This window comes from Vigna unguiculata, chromosome 5 (assembly GCF_037176805.1).
Source record: "Vigna unguiculata cultivar grain cowpea cultivar isolate G323 ecotype 2 chromosome 5, ASM3717680v1, whole genome shotgun sequence".
Taxonomy (NCBI): Eukaryota; Viridiplantae; Streptophyta; class Magnoliopsida; order Fabales; family Fabaceae; genus Vigna; species Vigna unguiculata.
In genome coordinates this window covers 10,508,479-10,527,240 of record NC_140796.1, presented here as the reverse complement: position 1 = coordinate 10,527,240, position 18,762 = coordinate 10,508,479, and the positions used below count along the sequence as shown (strand labels likewise).

The window sequence follows — 18,762 nt, the reverse complement described above, 5'->3', positions numbered from 1 at the left end:
TAGCAATGCAATGTGGATGCATGGATGCTATTTCATGAACTAACATGATGATGACTGAACAGGCCCAGAAATGCAGATGGAATAACTACAACCATGCATGAAATCAGATTGCCCCATTAAACCAATTTGTGACAGAAGTTAGTGCACAATTTGGTACTGCAGAATACTAATTAAAATGAATCTGATATGTGGCAGAGAATCTCAGCAATGCGTGCAATGCAGATTTAAGTACACATGAAACCAAATGGCAATGGAAATCTGATCTATGACAGCTTGGTCAGTACATGACAATGGAAAGCAGAAAATTACTCGTGCAGATTCATATCACGGGGATGTAATGCAGGATTTATGAAGAATGCATGAATCCTAGATGAGAGCTACTATATGCATGTGCAGAATCTATTTCAGCATACACTAATGCAACCTATTTCTAACATGATGAATGCAATGCTAACTGCTGGAATATAAATAAATGCCTAAGGAAAACTACTAATAAAATCTGAGTTAAACAACTAACTATTGCAGGAACTTAAACTAGCATGAAAAACTCAAACTGAAAACAGAATCACAAAACAACAAAGTAAAATGATCAATTGAAAACGTGCCTAAACAGAAATTCACAAAGCTGAATAAACATAAATCTGCAAACTGATTCAATGATCAAACTGGGATTCTTTTGCCCTCGAGATGACATTTTGTAACTATGTGCCCACTTTGGGGTCACTTGATTCCCAAAAGGAAACATTAAACTATGCAAATTTCACCCATGTTCAATCACTAACTCAGCAACACAAACTGAACATTAAACTTGAAAACAGTAAAAAATATTAAAGGACTGAATTTAAAGACTGAAACTGACAGCAAATGCAAGCAAGGATTGAAATGCAATCAAAACTTAAATGACCAAACACTTGAAAGCTGTAAATCAGATTGAAATGGAAACATTGTATTTCATATGTGAATCAGAAACAGAATACATGAGATACAGAGAAGTCTACCAATTAAAATGGTGTAGGGATCCCACTCAGCACAGCTCCGCCCACTTTGTGCTCGTGGATGAACTAAGGAGTTGCCTAACAAACTAGAGGAAACCCAATTCCTGCCAGCTGCTTTGTACTCGTTGGAGAAGTGGAATCCCCCTTACAAAATGATTCTCTATCCCTCAGCAAACTGTCAAATCCTAGCGTCCTAACATTTCTCTCTTCTCACGCAAACCAGGGCTCTTCCCGAAAAACCTAAATTCCTCCCTTAAAAATCCCCAAAGGAATCTCAGAAAACTACACGAAAAAACCTAACCCGATTTCTCTTGCTCTAGAACCAAAATTACAGTCCTTGCACCCAATTCATGGCACCCTTGATCAGCCTTGATCTTTTCTAGTCCGTCCATTTTGAATCTACCATGATCTCATCACGCATCAGCCTATAAATTGCTTTCCTTGATCACGAATCAGCGTGTGTCTCCTTCGAATCAGGATTTTTCTGGTGCATCAAGGGTTCGTGCATCAGATTTTCTCTCGAAAGGAGTGCTCCTCTTTGTGATTCTCGTGGTTCTGCATCAGAATGGGCAGCTCCTTTTTTTTAACAAAAGGTGCGTTTTGGCCACTAACAAATGAGTTGACCAGGGCCCTCTGCAAATAAGGAAAAATTGGAGTTATTGGTTCAATTACAATTCAGCAAAGAAAAAGAGTTTCCTGACAAAACAAAATTCATTATAAAAAGGGAACTTCTAAAGAAACAAAACTAAATACAATAAAAGACTACTAAACTATACCTTTTTAGCACATTTTAATAAAAACTATTTTTTAACAATCAACAAAAACTAATTAATTAATGACACAAACATATTTATTTAAACTAAAACTAAACTTTTAGAAAGGAAAAACAAGCAAAATTGGAGTGCTAACACAACCGAAAGACAAGCTAACTAAGACAATTAGTTAGTTCTAAATCAACAAATCTTAATGAACGTTCTGGCACAAGTTGATTCATCTCCCATGAAAACATCTCAGAAAACTAGCCTTAAGCTAGATGAACCGATGGACAAATGCCAGTAAATTCCATGGAGAAACCAAATTGTGGACAATAGAAGTACTGCCAGTGATTAGTTGGTTTAATATGGGTTTAACTACTAAGGTTTTTTTTTCCCAGTTTGCTGTTTAAAATGGGTTTAGTGCTGCCTTAGGTGGGCAGAGTGAGCTATTTTAATTTTTTGGGTGAGGACTAAACTTCTAACAAATTAACACAATATAGTATCTATCCTTGTATGGCAGAAAAATAGCCATAAGGGTACCCATTCTGACATTTGTGATTGCTTCAAAAGCTGACATTTTATCCTAAAACAATAACAAAGTGATGATATTGAAAGTTTGAAACCAAGTACAATAGCTGTCATAGAAGTAAACCTGTAAGAAGACATTTTACAAATCTCATTCATGGACTGGTTATGCATCAGTATCAAATGCGGCATCGTATACCATGATGCAGAACTTCACAGTTGCATATCTTTACCATAAAATGGCAACTGGTTGAAATGCGCATGACCTCAAAACTCCATAACTGTCAGGTTACCAATCCCTCTGTCCAATCAAAATATTTAAATCATTTATTTGTCATCATTTGGTAAATACAATGATGTAAGTCACCAAATCGACCTTCCCTCTCATCTCACGGTGAGGTAAAGTAGCTTGCTCAAATGTTGGACTAGCAGCTCCTAATCCTCAAAGCCTGGAGTGAATTCTAGGGGAAGGACGAAGCCTCACCTTGCAAAAGAAATGTCTTCATTGCTGGGACAGGTTCAAACTAAATTAAAGGAAGGAGGAATGGAAGACCTCACCTTGCAAAAGAAATGTCTTCATTGTTGGGACAGGTTCAAACTAAACTAAAGGAAGGAGGAATGGAAGACTCCGATCTTATTGGGGATTCATCATTGGGCTATTCAAAACATGGGCATCTACAACTAAGAGGGAACAATAGATCATCAATTGATGATCCTGTTTAGTTCTATGGCGACTTCTATTGGTTCAACTTAAGGGACTCCAAGGAACTTGTATGATAGGGCCCCATGGAGATGCAGGAGCCAGATCAACCCATCATAAATAAATGATAGGCCAAAGGGATGGGCTCATTCGATTTAACAGTGATCCCTGACCCTCCCAGCATACGCACACATACTCTAAAATGAAACCAACTGATCTTTATAGTTTTACAATTTAACCTGAGATATAAAAGTAGATAAAAGATGCAACGTAACTGATTTAATGAAAGACATGTAAAGAACTTACTAGAGTACCATGGTATCATGCACTTGAAAACACACATTATTGTGCAACAAATAACTTTAGTTCTGGATGAACATCATTCAGCTTCATCAAGAACTCGTCGCATTTATTCGTTGTTCCTTTTGATGTAAGTTCACTATGCTGTGAAAATTTTGGAAGAATCTTCTCTACATCAAGATCACTTGGCATGAGACAAAGACACTCTAAGATGGTAGATGTTAGTGTTGAGTTCAGAACAACATTCTTATCAGCCATTTGATGAAGCAAGGAAATGAATTTTTTTGTATCTCCCTTTGAACCACAGCCCTTTAGCAAAGTAACGAATACACAAACATCCGGTACAAGACCAGACGAGACCATTTTCTCGTAGAGGGACATGGCTTCATCCAACAGCCCAAGTTTAGAGAAACTATTTATTAATATAGAAAAGGTTACAACATTAGGGATCAAATCCATGTTAAGCATCTCCGATAGCAGTTCCTTGGCATGTTTAGTATCTCCTGCTCTGAGGGCTCCATTAATTATTATATTAAAGGAGACAACATCAACATCATGATTCAAATTTCTCATTTCTTGAAATAAACTCCTAGCCTGCTCTAGACTATCTTCCCTGCACAAAGAAGCCATTAGTGCATTGTAATAAACTACTGTAGGTTTAATCCCATAATCTTTCATTTTAATAAAAAGTCCTTTTGCAATACTCAGCATCTGCATTTTGCACAGACCAATAATCAAAACTTTGTAAGTTATTGCATTGGGAGAAAATCCAGAGTCTACTGCACATTTCCAGAGTTCCAACGCCTTAATGAGTTTGCGGACACTTAGATAACCCTCAATCAGAATAGTATAAGTTACTATGTTACCTAGGAACCCCATTTCAACCATAGTAGAATGGACCCTCACAGCATCAGGAAGACGTCCTTTATTGCAAAGTCCCTGAATTAAATAATTAAAAGTGCGGACATTCGGCTTCATATGGAACTTGTCGCTCATCAACACCTTCAAAAGATCCATCGCCTCATCAACTTTCCCAGCTCCACACAACCCTTTCATCAACGTATTATAAGTTACCACATCAGGCTTCTTCCCCTTCTTCGCCATCATTTCCACAATCCTAAATGCATCCTCCACCCTACGCTCCTTACAAAGTCCATTCACAACAGCATTGTATGTCAAAGTATTTGGCTCCTCCCCCCTCTGCTCCATCATATCCAACACCTTAATTGCATCCTCCGACCTCCCATTTTTGCAAAGCCCATCAACCAAAACCGAGTAAGTAACAACATCCGGCCGAAGTCCTCGTGCTGTCATGTCCTTCAACATGTCAGACGCCTCTCGCCACCGACCAATCTTGCTAAGACCATGCATCAAAGAACTATATGTAACCACACAGGGACTAACCCTATTCCTCAACATATCATCAAACAGTTCCCTCGCCCTCTCAACATCACCCTGGCCACAAAAGTAACTGATTAGGGAACTATACAGAAAAGCATCAGCTTTCAAACCCTCCCTCTCCATCTCCTCCAACAAAATCAACCCCTCACAAGCTTCACCATTCTTACAAAAATAATCAATCAAAACATTATATGTCACCGAATCGGGTTTGTTCTCCCCAACCTTCATTTCCTCAAACAAAGCCCTAGCTTCCACCAATCTTTTAGCTTTACACAATCCAGTTATCAGGGTATTGTAAGTAACAATATTAGGAGCCACGTGATCACTATTTTTCTTCATTTGAGAAAAAAAATCCATTGCCTTGTCGCATTGACCACTCTGGGAAAAACCCTTCAACACGAGGTTAATGTTATAGACGCCAACCCAAAAACCGTGTTTTATCATGAGGCCAAGGACTCCAACGGCGAAATTTGGGTGACGGGTGTTGACGAAACTTTCGGATAACGCGGCGAGAGAAATGAAGGAGGGCGAAATGCGTGCGAAAGCCATCTTGCGGTAAACCGACACGACGACATCGTGTTGTCGTGCCTTGCATAGGTTGTCGATGAGAGAGTTGCATGCTGGTTCGGAGGGTGGCGAATTGGGGCCGTTGATGGTGCGGTGAAAGAGGGAAACGGCATCGGATAGAGAGTGAGGAGTGTGGGAGGTTGAAGCAGAAGCAGAAGCTGATTTGTGTAAACCATAAACGGTGGTGGAAGATGAAGTTGGGAGAAGACGAGGGTTAAGGAACAGTTTGGGGATCATTGTTAAGTTTAACGGAGTTGTAATTTGTTCTGGTTTTTGGAAAGTGGTATAAAGGATTTGAACCTGAAGAACTTAGGGGACCTTGTTTATGATTTTATTTCAATTGTTTTTAATATAACACGGTTGATTAACTGAATAAAATTATGATGGAAACAGAATAAATTTTTTTACTACAATGATTCCAAAGATAATTATTTTTAAAAAATAATACTTTTATTATATACATTCATTTATAATTGCATATTATATAAGATTTATATTTATTAATATATATTATTTAGTTTAGTTAATCTTATAAATTAGGGTAACAAAAACCATATATACACATATATTTATAGCTGTGTATAAAGAAGATTTGTCGTATCTATATTTATTTTTTAATTTTATTTTTTAAATATATTTTAAAACTAATATAATTATTTTATCACTATTACTTTTTTGGTAATTATTTATTTAAATTTAACAATTTTTTTATTTGGTGTAAACTTAATTATTTTTCTAATTAAAATTATCTACAAAATAAATAAAAGTTACTTAAAATAGCATTATAAAAATTATTTATTCTCAATTTTATTATAATAACAATAATAATAATTTTATTATTTTTAATTAATGCATGTGTTCTCACTGGTTTAAGAGGTAAGAAGTTTAAAAAAATATATATTTATTAGTATATGCTTTTTTGTTATTGAAAGTTGAAGTATTTTAAGTTGAGATTATTTAATGAAACAGAATTTCGAACCTTTTAGTAAATGAACGATGAAATTAGAGTATGATATAAATTATAAAAACAAGTATAAGTTAAAGTGCTTTTTGTCAGCAGGTGGAAAGAGATTTAATTAATTTATAATTTAAGGGATTTAAGTGTCCACTTAGGCATTAAGTGTATTAGGTCGTGCTAGGATGAAAACCTAATATACTTATTATCTGTTTAGTTTTTGTATAATATTGGTTTTTCTAATTATTATTCTTTAACTTCTGTCCAAGTTCATTTTAATTTGTAAAAATAATTATTTAATGCTGCATTGGAGGTATTTACGGAAAAAGTTATCCATGTAGTTAATGTTGCTGCAGATGATGCAATCATAATAGTATTTGGGAATTGATATACAAATCTCTAGAAGTTGGAGGTTATCTTGTGAGCTAATATGAATCTCTGCTAGAGCAGAAGTCATCGTTAAATTGGAAAACCGATTAACCTCATCCTCGTATATTTTCTGTATTTTTAAGTTTTTGGAAGATTATGCAGCATGTACATGTTTGGCACATAGGTAGCAACTAGCTATTTTTTTTATGTCATTTGTCCTCATGAAATAAACCTAATTATGGTTATGAGTGAATCTAAATTATCCTACATAACGTTTGTTAGCATTTGGAAGGATTTGCTCTCCCTCCCTTCAAGCATACATCATGTAACTCATTCGTGTCCAATCAAAGTTTATGTTCAATTTTGTTTTGTTGTATGAGTTGTCTTTTTTGTGCAGAAAATGTTGAGTTTAGCCGGCTTCATAATTAATCTTAAATGATTTGTCCATTGTATAAAATCAAAAGAACTGTGTCTTGGAAATATACTACTGGTATTCTTGTAGACAACATGTTCTGTGAAATTACAGAGGAGATAGATGAAGATACACACTGGTTTATCAACACAGAAGAACAGAAGGAAAAGATCAGGAATATTATACAGTACCAAAAATCTCTGTATAGGTCATCAGCATCATCTTCTCTGTCATCTTCAGCTGCATCCACATCATCTTTCTCTTCACCCCATAAATCACGCAGTTTGTTGGGGTTGATGAAAGGGGGAAGCACGTCCATGAGGAGATTGTTTGACATGGAGCACACAAGTTTGGCAAACCATTTTGAGTTCTACACAGGGTCACCAATAACCAAGCCAATATCTTTGTGGGATAGTGATTCTGAGCGTGATTTCCAAGATCCTTGGGCTTTGATCAAGGAGGTTGGATCCACTCGTTTTGTTGGAACTGATAGAGAAAGTGAGTTAGCCTCAAAGGGTAGTAATGTGGATGGAGATCTTGGCTTCCACAATAGAAATCTCGACAGTGGGAACAGAAAATTGAGTAGGAAAAAGTCTTTTAGGAGGTTGCCGAGATTTGGTTTGTGGAGATGTGGAAGATTTAGATTCCCTTTGAGATTTAGACGGCTTAAAATTAGAATTTGGGGTAGACTATCCAGATAGAGTTTTATCAAAGTTGAAAATTTGGAATGATGAAGTGGGTTAACTATTGTCTTGAAATATTGATCCTTCGAAACTTGAGAATCTATCCATAGAAACTCAAAACTTGGTGGGTGAAATCCACAGTTAACACTAAGCAGTTGTAGCCTACTAAACTACAGACACTTGCAAATGATACAACCATCAGATATCAGTCTAGCTATGACATTTCCTTCTTCAACTTTCAAATTCTCACTTTGGCTTCAATCCATTTTGATTCCCTTTAGTTTTCGGCTTCCTAAAGGCCAAAGGAAGCAACAAAGTGAAATGCTCTTTTATACAATAATTTTGAATGTGAAATACTTCGAACGGAATATTAAAACTGCTACTTCCCGGAAGTAAATAAAAAACGGTGGTGGTCTGAGAAACTAGGCTAACTGGACATACAGGGCAGGGACTGCAGCAGCCTGTGATCCCTCCACTGTCGAGAGAGGGAGGTTTTCGCTGCTCTGTGAAACCAGCCTCACGCAGTGCCCTCCACTTTAGGACCCAAGAAACCCAGGCTTTCGCTCAGGTACCATGGATCAGCTCTCAACTTGGAGCGGGCAGGCCAGCATATTGCTGTCAGAGCCCAACCCAGAGAAGCCACAGTATCATCCCACCACCATTATGCCCTCGCTTGAATCACAAGCTGGCGCTACCCAACTCGGCGAGCTGACATCCTTGTCAGAACATTTATAAAGACTTGGTAGATTTGTGTTTTGGGCAATGTGGGACTTGTAAACATAGAGACAGAACACTTCCTGAGATCACATCCTTTCATCTCGCAAGGTAGGTGGTAATTGAAGTGATTAAAAGAAAAGGATTGTAAGTAATTTGTTGGAGAAAGTGGGAGTCCCTTGTCTTACAATGGCACAAGAACCTGTTCCATTGAGAACACCTTTTTCTTTTTCTGAAATCTTGTTCGATCTTCACAATTAGTTGAGCATGTAAGCACACAATTGTAAAATATTCTTGGAAAGAAGCTAATTAAAGCCGTATAATTAAAGAATTCTTTTTCGTCAATGCCCTTTAGGTTATGGTAAAACATTGACATTATTTTGGTACAGAGCACAGATAATCGCATTACCCAATTAATAAACAAAATTAATTACCTAATAATTCATGCCTAGGGACTCAGTTAACTCCAAACAGTTTTATCCATGACTAGAGATACTTGCAAATGTTACACCGATCAGATATGAGTCTAGCCACGACACTTCCATCTTCAATCTTCAAATTCCTACTTTCTTTGTTCCATAAATGAACCCCATAACTCTCACTACTAAGCTGAAGCAGTTTGGCTTGAACCCATTTTGATTCACCTCTAGTTTTGGGCTCCCTGAAGAGACCACCAATCTTTTTCCAATCAGCTGGATAAAAGGCCAGAGGAGGCAAGATTGTGAAGTTGAAGCCTGGCCTTTCCCCCAGTCTCTCAACCACTCTGGAAACCAGGTAGGGACCATTATGCCCCCATTTGTTCCCATTAAAAGTTAACACAAATTCGTTAATGAATCTGAGAAGAAGTGGATGATTGGTGTCAAATATCAGGACTGCGTTGTTAAGTCTAGTCCAGTTCTTATTCCCAGAGTCCATGCTTTGTGCTCCAATACAATTCCTCAACACAGTTAAAGGTTTCAAGACTATAAAATCCATGTCTAGGTACACACCACCATATTTGTACAGAACTGCAAGTCTCATCAAGTTAGATGGGTTCTGAAACAGAGAAATCTCACCAGGGTCCTTCTTCCCTTTCACCAACTCATTCAACCATGCTTCAGCTGAAGTCCCCTTGAAGAGAAATGGCAGGTCTGGGGCCATTGCCTGAACTCTGAACCTCCCATCAAGAAGTGGCTTCAGGATCCTACAACCAAGAATGGAGTCCAAAGTCCTCGATAGAATCACCAAACAAGCCTTGGGATGCACCTTGAAAATACTCTTTATCGACAACAACTCTCTTTCTGCAAATGAGCCTGCAGGGTACTCCCAAGTCATGAAAAATTTAGACTCGCATTCATGGCTGAAAAACCTCACAATCCGAGCATGGAATTTCCTACTCAATTCATCCGACTGGAGAATCTTGAACTCGTGAAGCTTCCCTTTAAACCAACCAATTCTTTCTTCTTCGGTTGAATTAAATGGAGCAACTAATGCTCCAGGATTTTCTTTTCTGACTCCTTCGTTCTGTTGCAAGGAACGTAAAGGGGTGTGTGTGAGAACACGAGTTGACCTTATACCCTCTCCATTTCTGTGAGGTCGAGCTTGCAACACTTGTAAGTGTAGAGAATCCTGGTAAATAAGATCATCACAAAGGATAATAAAAATTATTGCTGAGAAAATTATTAGACAGAAGATAGCTATCTTAGAACGTTTGAGAAGTCGGTCATCAAACATTTTGTTAGAAGTTGGAACTCTTTCTGCGATGAGAATTGCAACTGGAAAGAACTCATGCAAAAGAAACATAGCCTCTCATGGTGGACATTGAAGATTAAGACTTGACTTTAACACGGGAGGGAAGTAGAATGTTGAAAATGAAGATCAAATATGAGTATTGTTTGATGAAGTTTTGTGATCCTCTCTATTTGGTCATGGTTTGAAGCATTCAAAGTGTTTAAGTCAAATTTCCACCACTAAGACTCTGTCATTACAAAGAAAATTCTTCATAAATTCATACTATTTTCATTTCCGTTACGTTGACACCACTTCTAAATAAAATGCCCATTTGACACCAACGTTTTATTAGTTTTTCTAATGCAACGTGGGCTTATATGGATGTGGCCGAAGGATAGTTAGGTCATTCTATAGAATTCTATAGATGACTTTTTATTTTATGGCTTAAATATACATTTGGTCCCTATTTTTGTTGATTTTATTCAATTTGGTCCCTATTTTCGTTTTATGTTCAATTAGATCCTCATTTTCGTCAAATTATGGTCAATTTGGTCCTTTTCACTAACGGTATTTAAATAGTTAACGTTTTTGAACAGTACATGCCACGTGTCAGCTCCTGGTTTTTTTAATTTTTTTTAATTTTTTTTAATTTCAAAAAAATGGTCCACGTGTCAAGTCACAATTGTGCCACGTGTCAGTTTTTGGTAATATTATTTTTTTTGTTCAATTTAGTCCCTATATTCGTTATTTTTGTTCAATTTAGTCTGACACTAAATTTAATATCTTTTATACAAATTATATTAATATCTTTTCTAAAATTGATCTTTAAATTTATTATTTTTTAAATTCAATTATAAATTATTAAATTTAATTATAAATTGAATAAATTCTTATATTTAATTTCTAAATAGAATATAATTATTTAAAATATTATGAAAATATAATTATTAATTTTTTTTCTAATATTTATATTCTAAAATATTTTTAAAATTGATATATAAAAATATTTTAGAAAAATAAACTAATATTTGTAAAATTAACATTTACATATAAAATATTTTAGATTTTAATATCTAAAATGCAATAAAAATATTAAATATTTTAAATTTAAATGTAAATTTTACAAATGTTAATATATATTTTTAAAATTTTAATAATTATATTGTAATAATATTTAAATAATTATATTTTAATAATATTTAAATAATTATATTCTATTTAACAATTGAATCTAAGAATTATATTCAATTAATAATTAAATATTATAATTTATAATTAAATTTAAAAAATAAGTAATAATAATGTCAATTTTAAAAATTAAATGGTTCTATTTTCACAAAATTTGGGACTAAATTAAACAAAAATAACGAATATAAGGACTGAATTGAACAAAAATAATGAATATAGAGACTAAATTGAACAAAAAAAATAATACTATTAGAAATTGACACGTGGCACTAGCATTGACACGTGACACAATTGTGACTTGACACGTGGACACTTTTTTTGAAATTAAAAAAATTTAAAAAAAAAAATTAAAAATTTTAAAAAAGTTAAAAAAAATCAAAAAAACCAGGAGCTGACACGTGGCATGTACTATTCAAAAACGTTAACTATTTAAACACCGTTAGTGAAAAGGACCAAATTGACCACAATTTAACAAAAATGAGGACCTAATTGAACATAAAACGAAAATAGGGACCAAATTGAATAAAATCAACAACAATAAGGACCAAATATATATTTAAGCCTTATTTTATTTGAAATAGGGTCTTCTCTGATTAATAATAATTAATAAATATTAAATCTTACAAAAATTCATAATTAATTTTGACATTAAATTTATTTTATTTTATTTAAAAATGTCCATAAATATTATAAAATTATCATTATAAGTTTTTTTATATGGAAAGAAAAAATAATAAATAATTTTAGCGTACGTTAAAGTAATTAAATAATAAAATTTAATGTTATCAAATATAATCTTACTCTCTCATTAATACTGTAAAGTGAAATTCTATAATTAACCTTTTTATTCATCCTCAGTTTAACTTTTTATTTTATTTTTAATTACATCATAAAATTATTTAATGATTTTTATATTATTCATATTTGTAATATAATTTTATTGAAAGCTGCCAGCATATTGCTATCAGAGCCCAACCCAGAGAAGCCACAGTATCATCCCACCACCATAATGCCCTCGCTCGAGTCACAAGCTGGCACTACCCAACTCGGCGAGCTGACATCATGTCAGAACATTTATAAAGAGTTGGTTGCTGTGGTTTTTGCCCAATGTGGGACTTGAGAATATGGAGACAGAACACCTTCTGAGTTTACATTCTTTTATCCCCCAAAGATGTAATTGAAGTGAGTAAAAAAAAAAGGACCGTAAGTAATTTGTACATTTTGCTTATCTACATAGTGGTTAGTCACACGTTGGAGAGAGTCGGTGTCCCTTGTGTTAGTTACTATAGCATAAGAATCTCCCATTCATAACACTTTTTTTTTTTCTGAAGTCTTGTTATCTTCAGAATTTGTTGAGCATGGTAACCATAAAATTGCTTTTGCTTCTTTAACCTTTTCCCTAACCTCTTTGCAAAATCTTCTGCGACTCTCATTTCTACAACTCTCATCATCCTCTCCCCCTAATTGCTACCACTTTTGCTCCTATCTGTCAAAAGGAGCTGCTAATGCATTTTTATTAAATTAAAATTAATTTATCGATAAGTTAGTTGTAAGAATATATATATATATATATATATATATATATATATATATATATATATATATATATATATATATATATATATATATATAACTATTTTTAATTTGTACATAAACTAAATTTAAAAACCTTTACATTTTTTAAATAATCTTAGGAAGAAGCTGGTTAAAACATATAATTAAAGAATTTTTTTCATTAACTTCCTTAAGATTTTTTCAATTACATGACAATTATGTACTCATTCATCGTTATTTTTCCTAATTATAATTACAATTTTAAATTGAACATTAGTTATATCTATTTCAAGAAAAATTATTTGTTTGCAAACTTTTTGTTTTTGACAAATTTGATAAAGTTTCTATAAATAGAATTAAGTAGATTAATTTTTTATTTTTTAATAAAAATGAAGTAATAAAATAATACTTTTTTACCTACAAAAGTAGTTTGTCAAACTTTGTTAAAATTTTATTTGTCAAAATATCATTATCCATATTTCAAATAAGGACCCCCAAAGTGATTCATTCATCTTTAATTTATTAGGACTTACACAACAAACTTATTAACTATTAACTATTAGTATCAACTTATTAGTCATTAGTATCGATTATCGTTAAAAGTAATTTTAACCATTGTTAAAAATTCTTGATAGTAACATTTGAAAATAATATTTACAATAATATAGTTGTTTCGTATGTAGGGATTGAGTGTATACTTAAACATTTCTCTATCCTTCTAATCTTTATGTAAAGACTTTGTTCGGTCTCCTCTCTCTCGTTCGGTGGTTCACGCGATAGAAGTATCTGTCAATTAGGTTGTGATGCTTAAGTAAGTAGGTATTCGTTCGGTTTAAGCAAGTAATGCGATAATAAATCCAAGGTAAAAAGTCCTTACCAACCTACCTTTGAGTCATATTTATAGTTTTTTACATGAACTTTTGATTAAGGTTGGCCTAATTGAGGTTTTAAACTTGATTACTAACTTGTTTATCTTAATTACAAAAACTTGTACTTGATATTTGTTATGACCGTTCGACGAGAGTTATCGGACGACTTCGTGTTGACGCATGAATGATATGATCAACAGAGTTGAAGTAGTATGAACGGAGGAACCCTTCGGTTGTCAACTCCAAACTTTATTTAATGTGGAATTGATCAACACCGGACATGACATGTTGTCACATAACTTCATTCCGGAGTGATTGTTGCATCAACTAGCCACGACTTCAAACCCACATGTTCGATTGCAAGACAATCAACAATGTTGGACGTATGATGCGACCTTAGCGTTGATCGACGTGGCCTTAGCGCTGATCAGTGTTGTGCAAGTTTTTTTTTTAGTGTCGATCGACTCTTTGCGGGGGAATAGACCCCTACAGTGCAATAACTAACTATTGGTTTGTATTTATTATATTTCAAATCAAAATATCATGTTGTAAAAAAATTGTAACAAATAACTTCATAATCAAAGTGTAATTATTTAAAACTAGTGAAATTAGTAACGTTCATGTGTGGTCACTTTTTTTTATGATAATAAAAATTATTATTATTATTATTATTATTATTATTATTATTATTATTATTATTATGTTTAAATGTATACTTGGTCCCTATTATTGATAAGTATATCCCACCATTATTCCGCTGTGTCACTCTGATCAACAACCATTTTTTCACCTCTGATGTGTTTAGCCACAAAAGACCGCAAAGAATAATCAATCATTAAAGCGTCGATCATGTTTTTCTTCAACGTCTTGACGACTCTCTTCACACTTGAGAAACTTGTCGCAAAACCTTGATAATAACTTGCTTGTAAAACCTTACTTAAAGTCACTCTTAGAACTTCCTTTCCCTTAACACATTTTCCACTCATCTTAACCACTTACAGTCGTAGATCTTAACATATAATTACTTCTCTTTCCAAACTTTGTTAGACTAGATTACTAACGATGATACACTGCGATTAAACCATTGCTTTTCTAAGGACTCATCCACCTGTTGTCTTGACTCCACACTTTTAGCAAAACCATCCAATGTAAAACTATTGATACTGGTTACGTTTCATATATCAATGCCATAATGAATCCCACCGTTTGTCAGTGATTGTTCTAACATCTGCTTCATAACATAACTAAAACTGCTTCACCACTAAGATCCCTTGCATATGTTTTTCGCGGCCTTTACTAGATAAACACTCATACCGATAACACTCTGTCTTCACTTTCCAACTTGTTCCATACATTGATGCACAACCATTTACTCACCTTCTTGAAACAAGGAACATTACTTCCTATGATACCACATTCCACCAGAATGAGCTTTGAAAACAACCAAGTCACCCTTGAGATTTATGCTCCCAAACCTTGTAAAGGAAACAATTTAAATTAACTTTGAATTTGAATCATTTGATCACCTCGAAACATACCACACGTCCAAGAAACATTTACTTGTTCGCCATAGAAGAAAAACTACTAGCTCAAACTCCAACTCTTCCTTGCAGTTAACCATGACTCATTTACCATATTGACGACACCAAGGTTTTATGATCACGAACGAAACCAAAACTCATATCCCAAACACCACCTTCTAAATTTGATAATTTGCATTAACAACTCCAACACCAACTACCGTAGACACCATTTTAACTACTTGAGATTTTTCTTCTCTTTTCATTATTTACGGTACTCTGCCTTCTCTAGCTTTTATCGTTCCCACAGGATCGAAATTAACGGTTCGCTTCTTCTTCCCACACTTGAATTTCTCTACCTCAGCCCAATGTCGATGCTTATACTCATGAATTATTTTTCCTTGAAACATCCCGCTGTCTACTAAAAAGATCCAAGCATCTCCTTCTGATTATTGAACCTAATATGAAACCTTTATGCCACTTCATTCTCATCCACATATTATTTCTCTTTCTACTTAGGAAACATCATCTTACCTAACTGATCCTCAAACTCTGATATGTCTTAACCTCCCACTAGGGATTTTTCGTCTTTTTACACTTCACGATCTTTATCTTTATTAGCTTGCTCGATGCCAAACAATCTCATTATTTTCTGTAACCTAGGATCTACCAACTGTTTCTCTTCCACCAATCCAATAAAGCACTAGATATGGTCTTACGACGATATCTAATGACACTTCTCCTAACATTGCATGTATCTAGATAACTCTGAACCTCAGAATTGCCATGATGTAGAACCAAGTTAATTTTTCCCAAACATTGTTGCGCTGGCATACACTGATATCTTCAATATTTCTAACCTTTGAACTCAACTCCTTTTGGAAAACTTGTGAAATTTGATCTCGTGAGCCTGCCCTTGAAGCTTCCTTAGTCTAAACATTGACGCTAAATTTTAACCTCTTTATCCAGTCTACTAACCCAAAGCTTAACTTTCCTCGCGCATCGATCTACTTCATACAACAAACCTATATCCTTGAGACAAAAAGTTATCTCAAAAGCTATATCCAACCCTCACAAAGGTTAGCAGGTCAAGTTGACGTTGAATCTGCATTCCTCTATCACTATAAACACTAAACGCAAACCACAGAGGTGCAACAAAACAAACATGGACATAGAAAGCAAAACTCTAACATCTATTGATAGCCAAAACTTTTCTCTATCTCTCTTATTCTCTCAAACCAGTAAAATTAAGAAAGGAAAATAATCTTTGATCTAGTCATGAGTGTGCACCCTCATTACTTTATCAAGACGTTTTCTATTCTTAATACTTTCGATTTCAAAGACAAACTCTACTAAACTCGAACTCCAACACAAAAAAGACATGACAAACCCACAACCCTCAGGTCATCCTAAGGACGAACTGCTCTGATACCATAAATGTAACATCCCAATTTCAGCAGTTTAAAACTAATAAAAATAGGGAGTTTCATCATAGCTCCAAAACAGATAATCCAGTGTACCCAATATATTAATACAGTCTTACAAAAGGTATGACTATAAAAATATATCACTCATACACTTAAACTAAACTAATAAACTCTGTACTACTGACCACTGCTAAAGCTCCCACTGGAAACCTCCTCTTCACCACTAACACGATGGCTCTTCATCCTCCAGAAGTGCCTTTGACACTGCAACCACATCTGCTCCCACCGAATAGGTGATCATCGCAAAAGGAAACATACAACACAAGACAGGAACACAAAAAGCAAGGGTAAGCTAATCTGATTAAGGAATCATGCAGTTCAATTATAAACAGAAATCATGCAATCTTTCTCATTTTTACCAGAATCACATAAACCACCCCAAACACAATGCAGATATATTACTCTAGACTCGATATCCGGATTATGTAAGCGACATCGGATCTCTTGGTGGCTTGCACCTGCGATGGTTCCCAAACTCTGCAGAGTTTGGACACAAGGGGTTATCACCCAACCACTCCCAGGGTAAGTCCCATCACCTCTATGGCGGATCGGGTCCATAGACCAGGACCTCCTTCTACTCCCCCCGACGTAATCCATCATACTCTACATGAGTCTTAATGGTTACTAGGAGCGTCAGGATACCAACCAAAACTGAGTCCTTATGTCCTTACATACACTAAAACATTCCTCTTAGAATTTCCCTTGAAATCCTAGTTCAACCACTTCTTCTCATATTCCAACTTCATGCAATTTCACCGCACGTATTACCAGTCATAACAATTCATGCATATCATAACTAAGTTCACATTTTAACATTTAAACATAGTTTCATCCATTAGAAACAAGGGAAATAACACTCAACTGCAGAGGTTCTCGCCCAAGCTAGAATATCTCGCCCAGGCGAAAGGGCTCTCTCGCTTAGGCGAGTCATTCTCGGCTGAGCGAGGCCTGAAACAGAGAACAACCCAATCTCTGGGCGAATTCTCGCTCAGGCTAAGCTGTCTCGCTTAGACGAGAGTGACTCTCGCTCAAGCGAGATTGGCTCGCCTAGGCGAGATCTCGCGCAGAGACAAGGGATGAGTTTCTGGTGTTTTCGCTCAGGCGAGAGCTGCTCGCTTAGGCGAAAATACCAGATTCCCAATCTGTTCTCACATACAACAGTAAAGAAATCTAGCACAATCCAAGCATACACTCAATTACACAGTTTAAGCACTCACACGACAATCAATCATGCAATTCAAAGTCATCAGAATGATTTCTATACGAAATTCAAGTACAACAGTTAGCTTCCCTTACCTGTTATCCTGTTTAGACAGCTTTACAAACGTCAACGCCTTAAAAACGTCAACACCTCTAACTCCACAGGATGCTCTATCTACACATAGAAACATCACAAGAATGATCAGGACATACCGTTATGATCACTGATCAGCAGAGACTCATACTGATGATTAAAACGTCGCATGCAAGAGGAAGAGGGCTTGCATGCAACAGAAAACAAACAAAGACTAAAAAAGAACGGAAACTCAACTTACGCGAACGGAGAAACTGATCGGTCCAATTTGAAGAGCTCACCGAGAGGATCAATCCTATGGTCTCGGTTCTTCAATCAGACGACCAGATTGACAGAACCTCTAGAGAGAAGTCAGAGAACTCTAGAAAAGTGGTTTCTAGAGAGATGGTGTGTTTTAAAATAATGAAACTCGTTTATAACAATTCTATTTATACTAAAACCTTTTAATATTAAAATAATCGAGTCTCACTATTTTTAAACCACTATCACTTTTAAAACACCATTTTCTAGGGTCTCACATTCTCCCCAACAAGAAAAATTTTCGTCCCCGAAAATTCCCTCGTCAGATAGAAAGAAAACCATGGTCTCCTCATGTCCTCTACAAAAACCACCTAGACATGACTAACTTAACGATTGCAACAGCTAAACTGACTGAAAACTCTGCCTCTGTGCTAAGCGATATATATTTAACAGTATAGATTGGATTAGTCACTACTTTCAAAGTAACTTTCCACCTTCCACCTTAAAACTTGAATGATCATTGA

The 18,762-nt window shown here is 35.0% G+C and overlaps 2 protein-coding genes and 1 non-coding gene across 7 annotated transcripts; all 3 read right to left on the bottom strand.

Moving 5' to 3' along the window:
- Positions 1–925: 925 nt before the first annotated feature.
- LOC114185019 (uncharacterized) lies at positions 926–5,550 on the bottom strand. Of its 5 annotated transcripts, none has more exons than XR_003604732.2 (3): positions 2,652–5,550; positions 2,403–2,576; positions 926–1,628 (listed from the first exon to the last, which is right to left on the bottom strand). XR_003604732.2 is itself a non-coding variant. In XM_085673955.1 (2 exons), the coding sequence occupies exon 1, from the start codon at positions 5,478–5,480 to the stop codon at positions 3,318–3,320; it is 2,163 nt and encodes a 720-aa protein (XP_085530081.1). In that variant the 5' UTR covers positions 5,481–5,550; the 3' UTR covers positions 926–1,628; positions 3,290–3,317. The 5 variants fall into 5 exon arrangements, 2 of the variants coding, with proteins under 2 accessions (XP_085530081.1, XP_027928300.1); XR_003604733.2 differs by having other exon boundaries at positions 3,282–5,550; XR_003604731.2 differs by having other exon boundaries at positions 2,403–5,550.
- Positions 5,551–8,062: 2,512 nt separating this feature from the next.
- Positions 8,063–10,229, bottom strand: LOC114184006 (uncharacterized). Its single transcript, XM_028071232.2, has one exon. It carries the CDS (start codon positions 10,156–10,158, stop codon positions 8,863–8,865), a length of 1,296 nt encoding a protein of 431 aa, XP_027927033.1. The 5' UTR covers positions 10,159–10,229; the 3' UTR covers positions 8,063–8,862.
- Positions 8,065–8,367, bottom strand: LOC146886059 (signal recognition particle RNA). Its single transcript, XR_014995442.1, has one exon.
- Positions 10,230–18,762: the final 8,533 nt, after the last annotated feature.

Bases quoted from the DNA above. Each gene is read 5' to 3' on its own strand.
- LOC114185019 (XM_085673955.1), bottom strand. From the start codon at position 5,480: ATGATCCCCAAACTGTTCCTTAACCCTCGTCTTCTCCCAACTTCATCT.
- LOC114184006 (XM_028071232.2), bottom strand. From the start codon at position 10,158: ATGTTTCTTTTGCATGAGTTCTTTCCAGTTGCAATTCTCATCGCAGAA.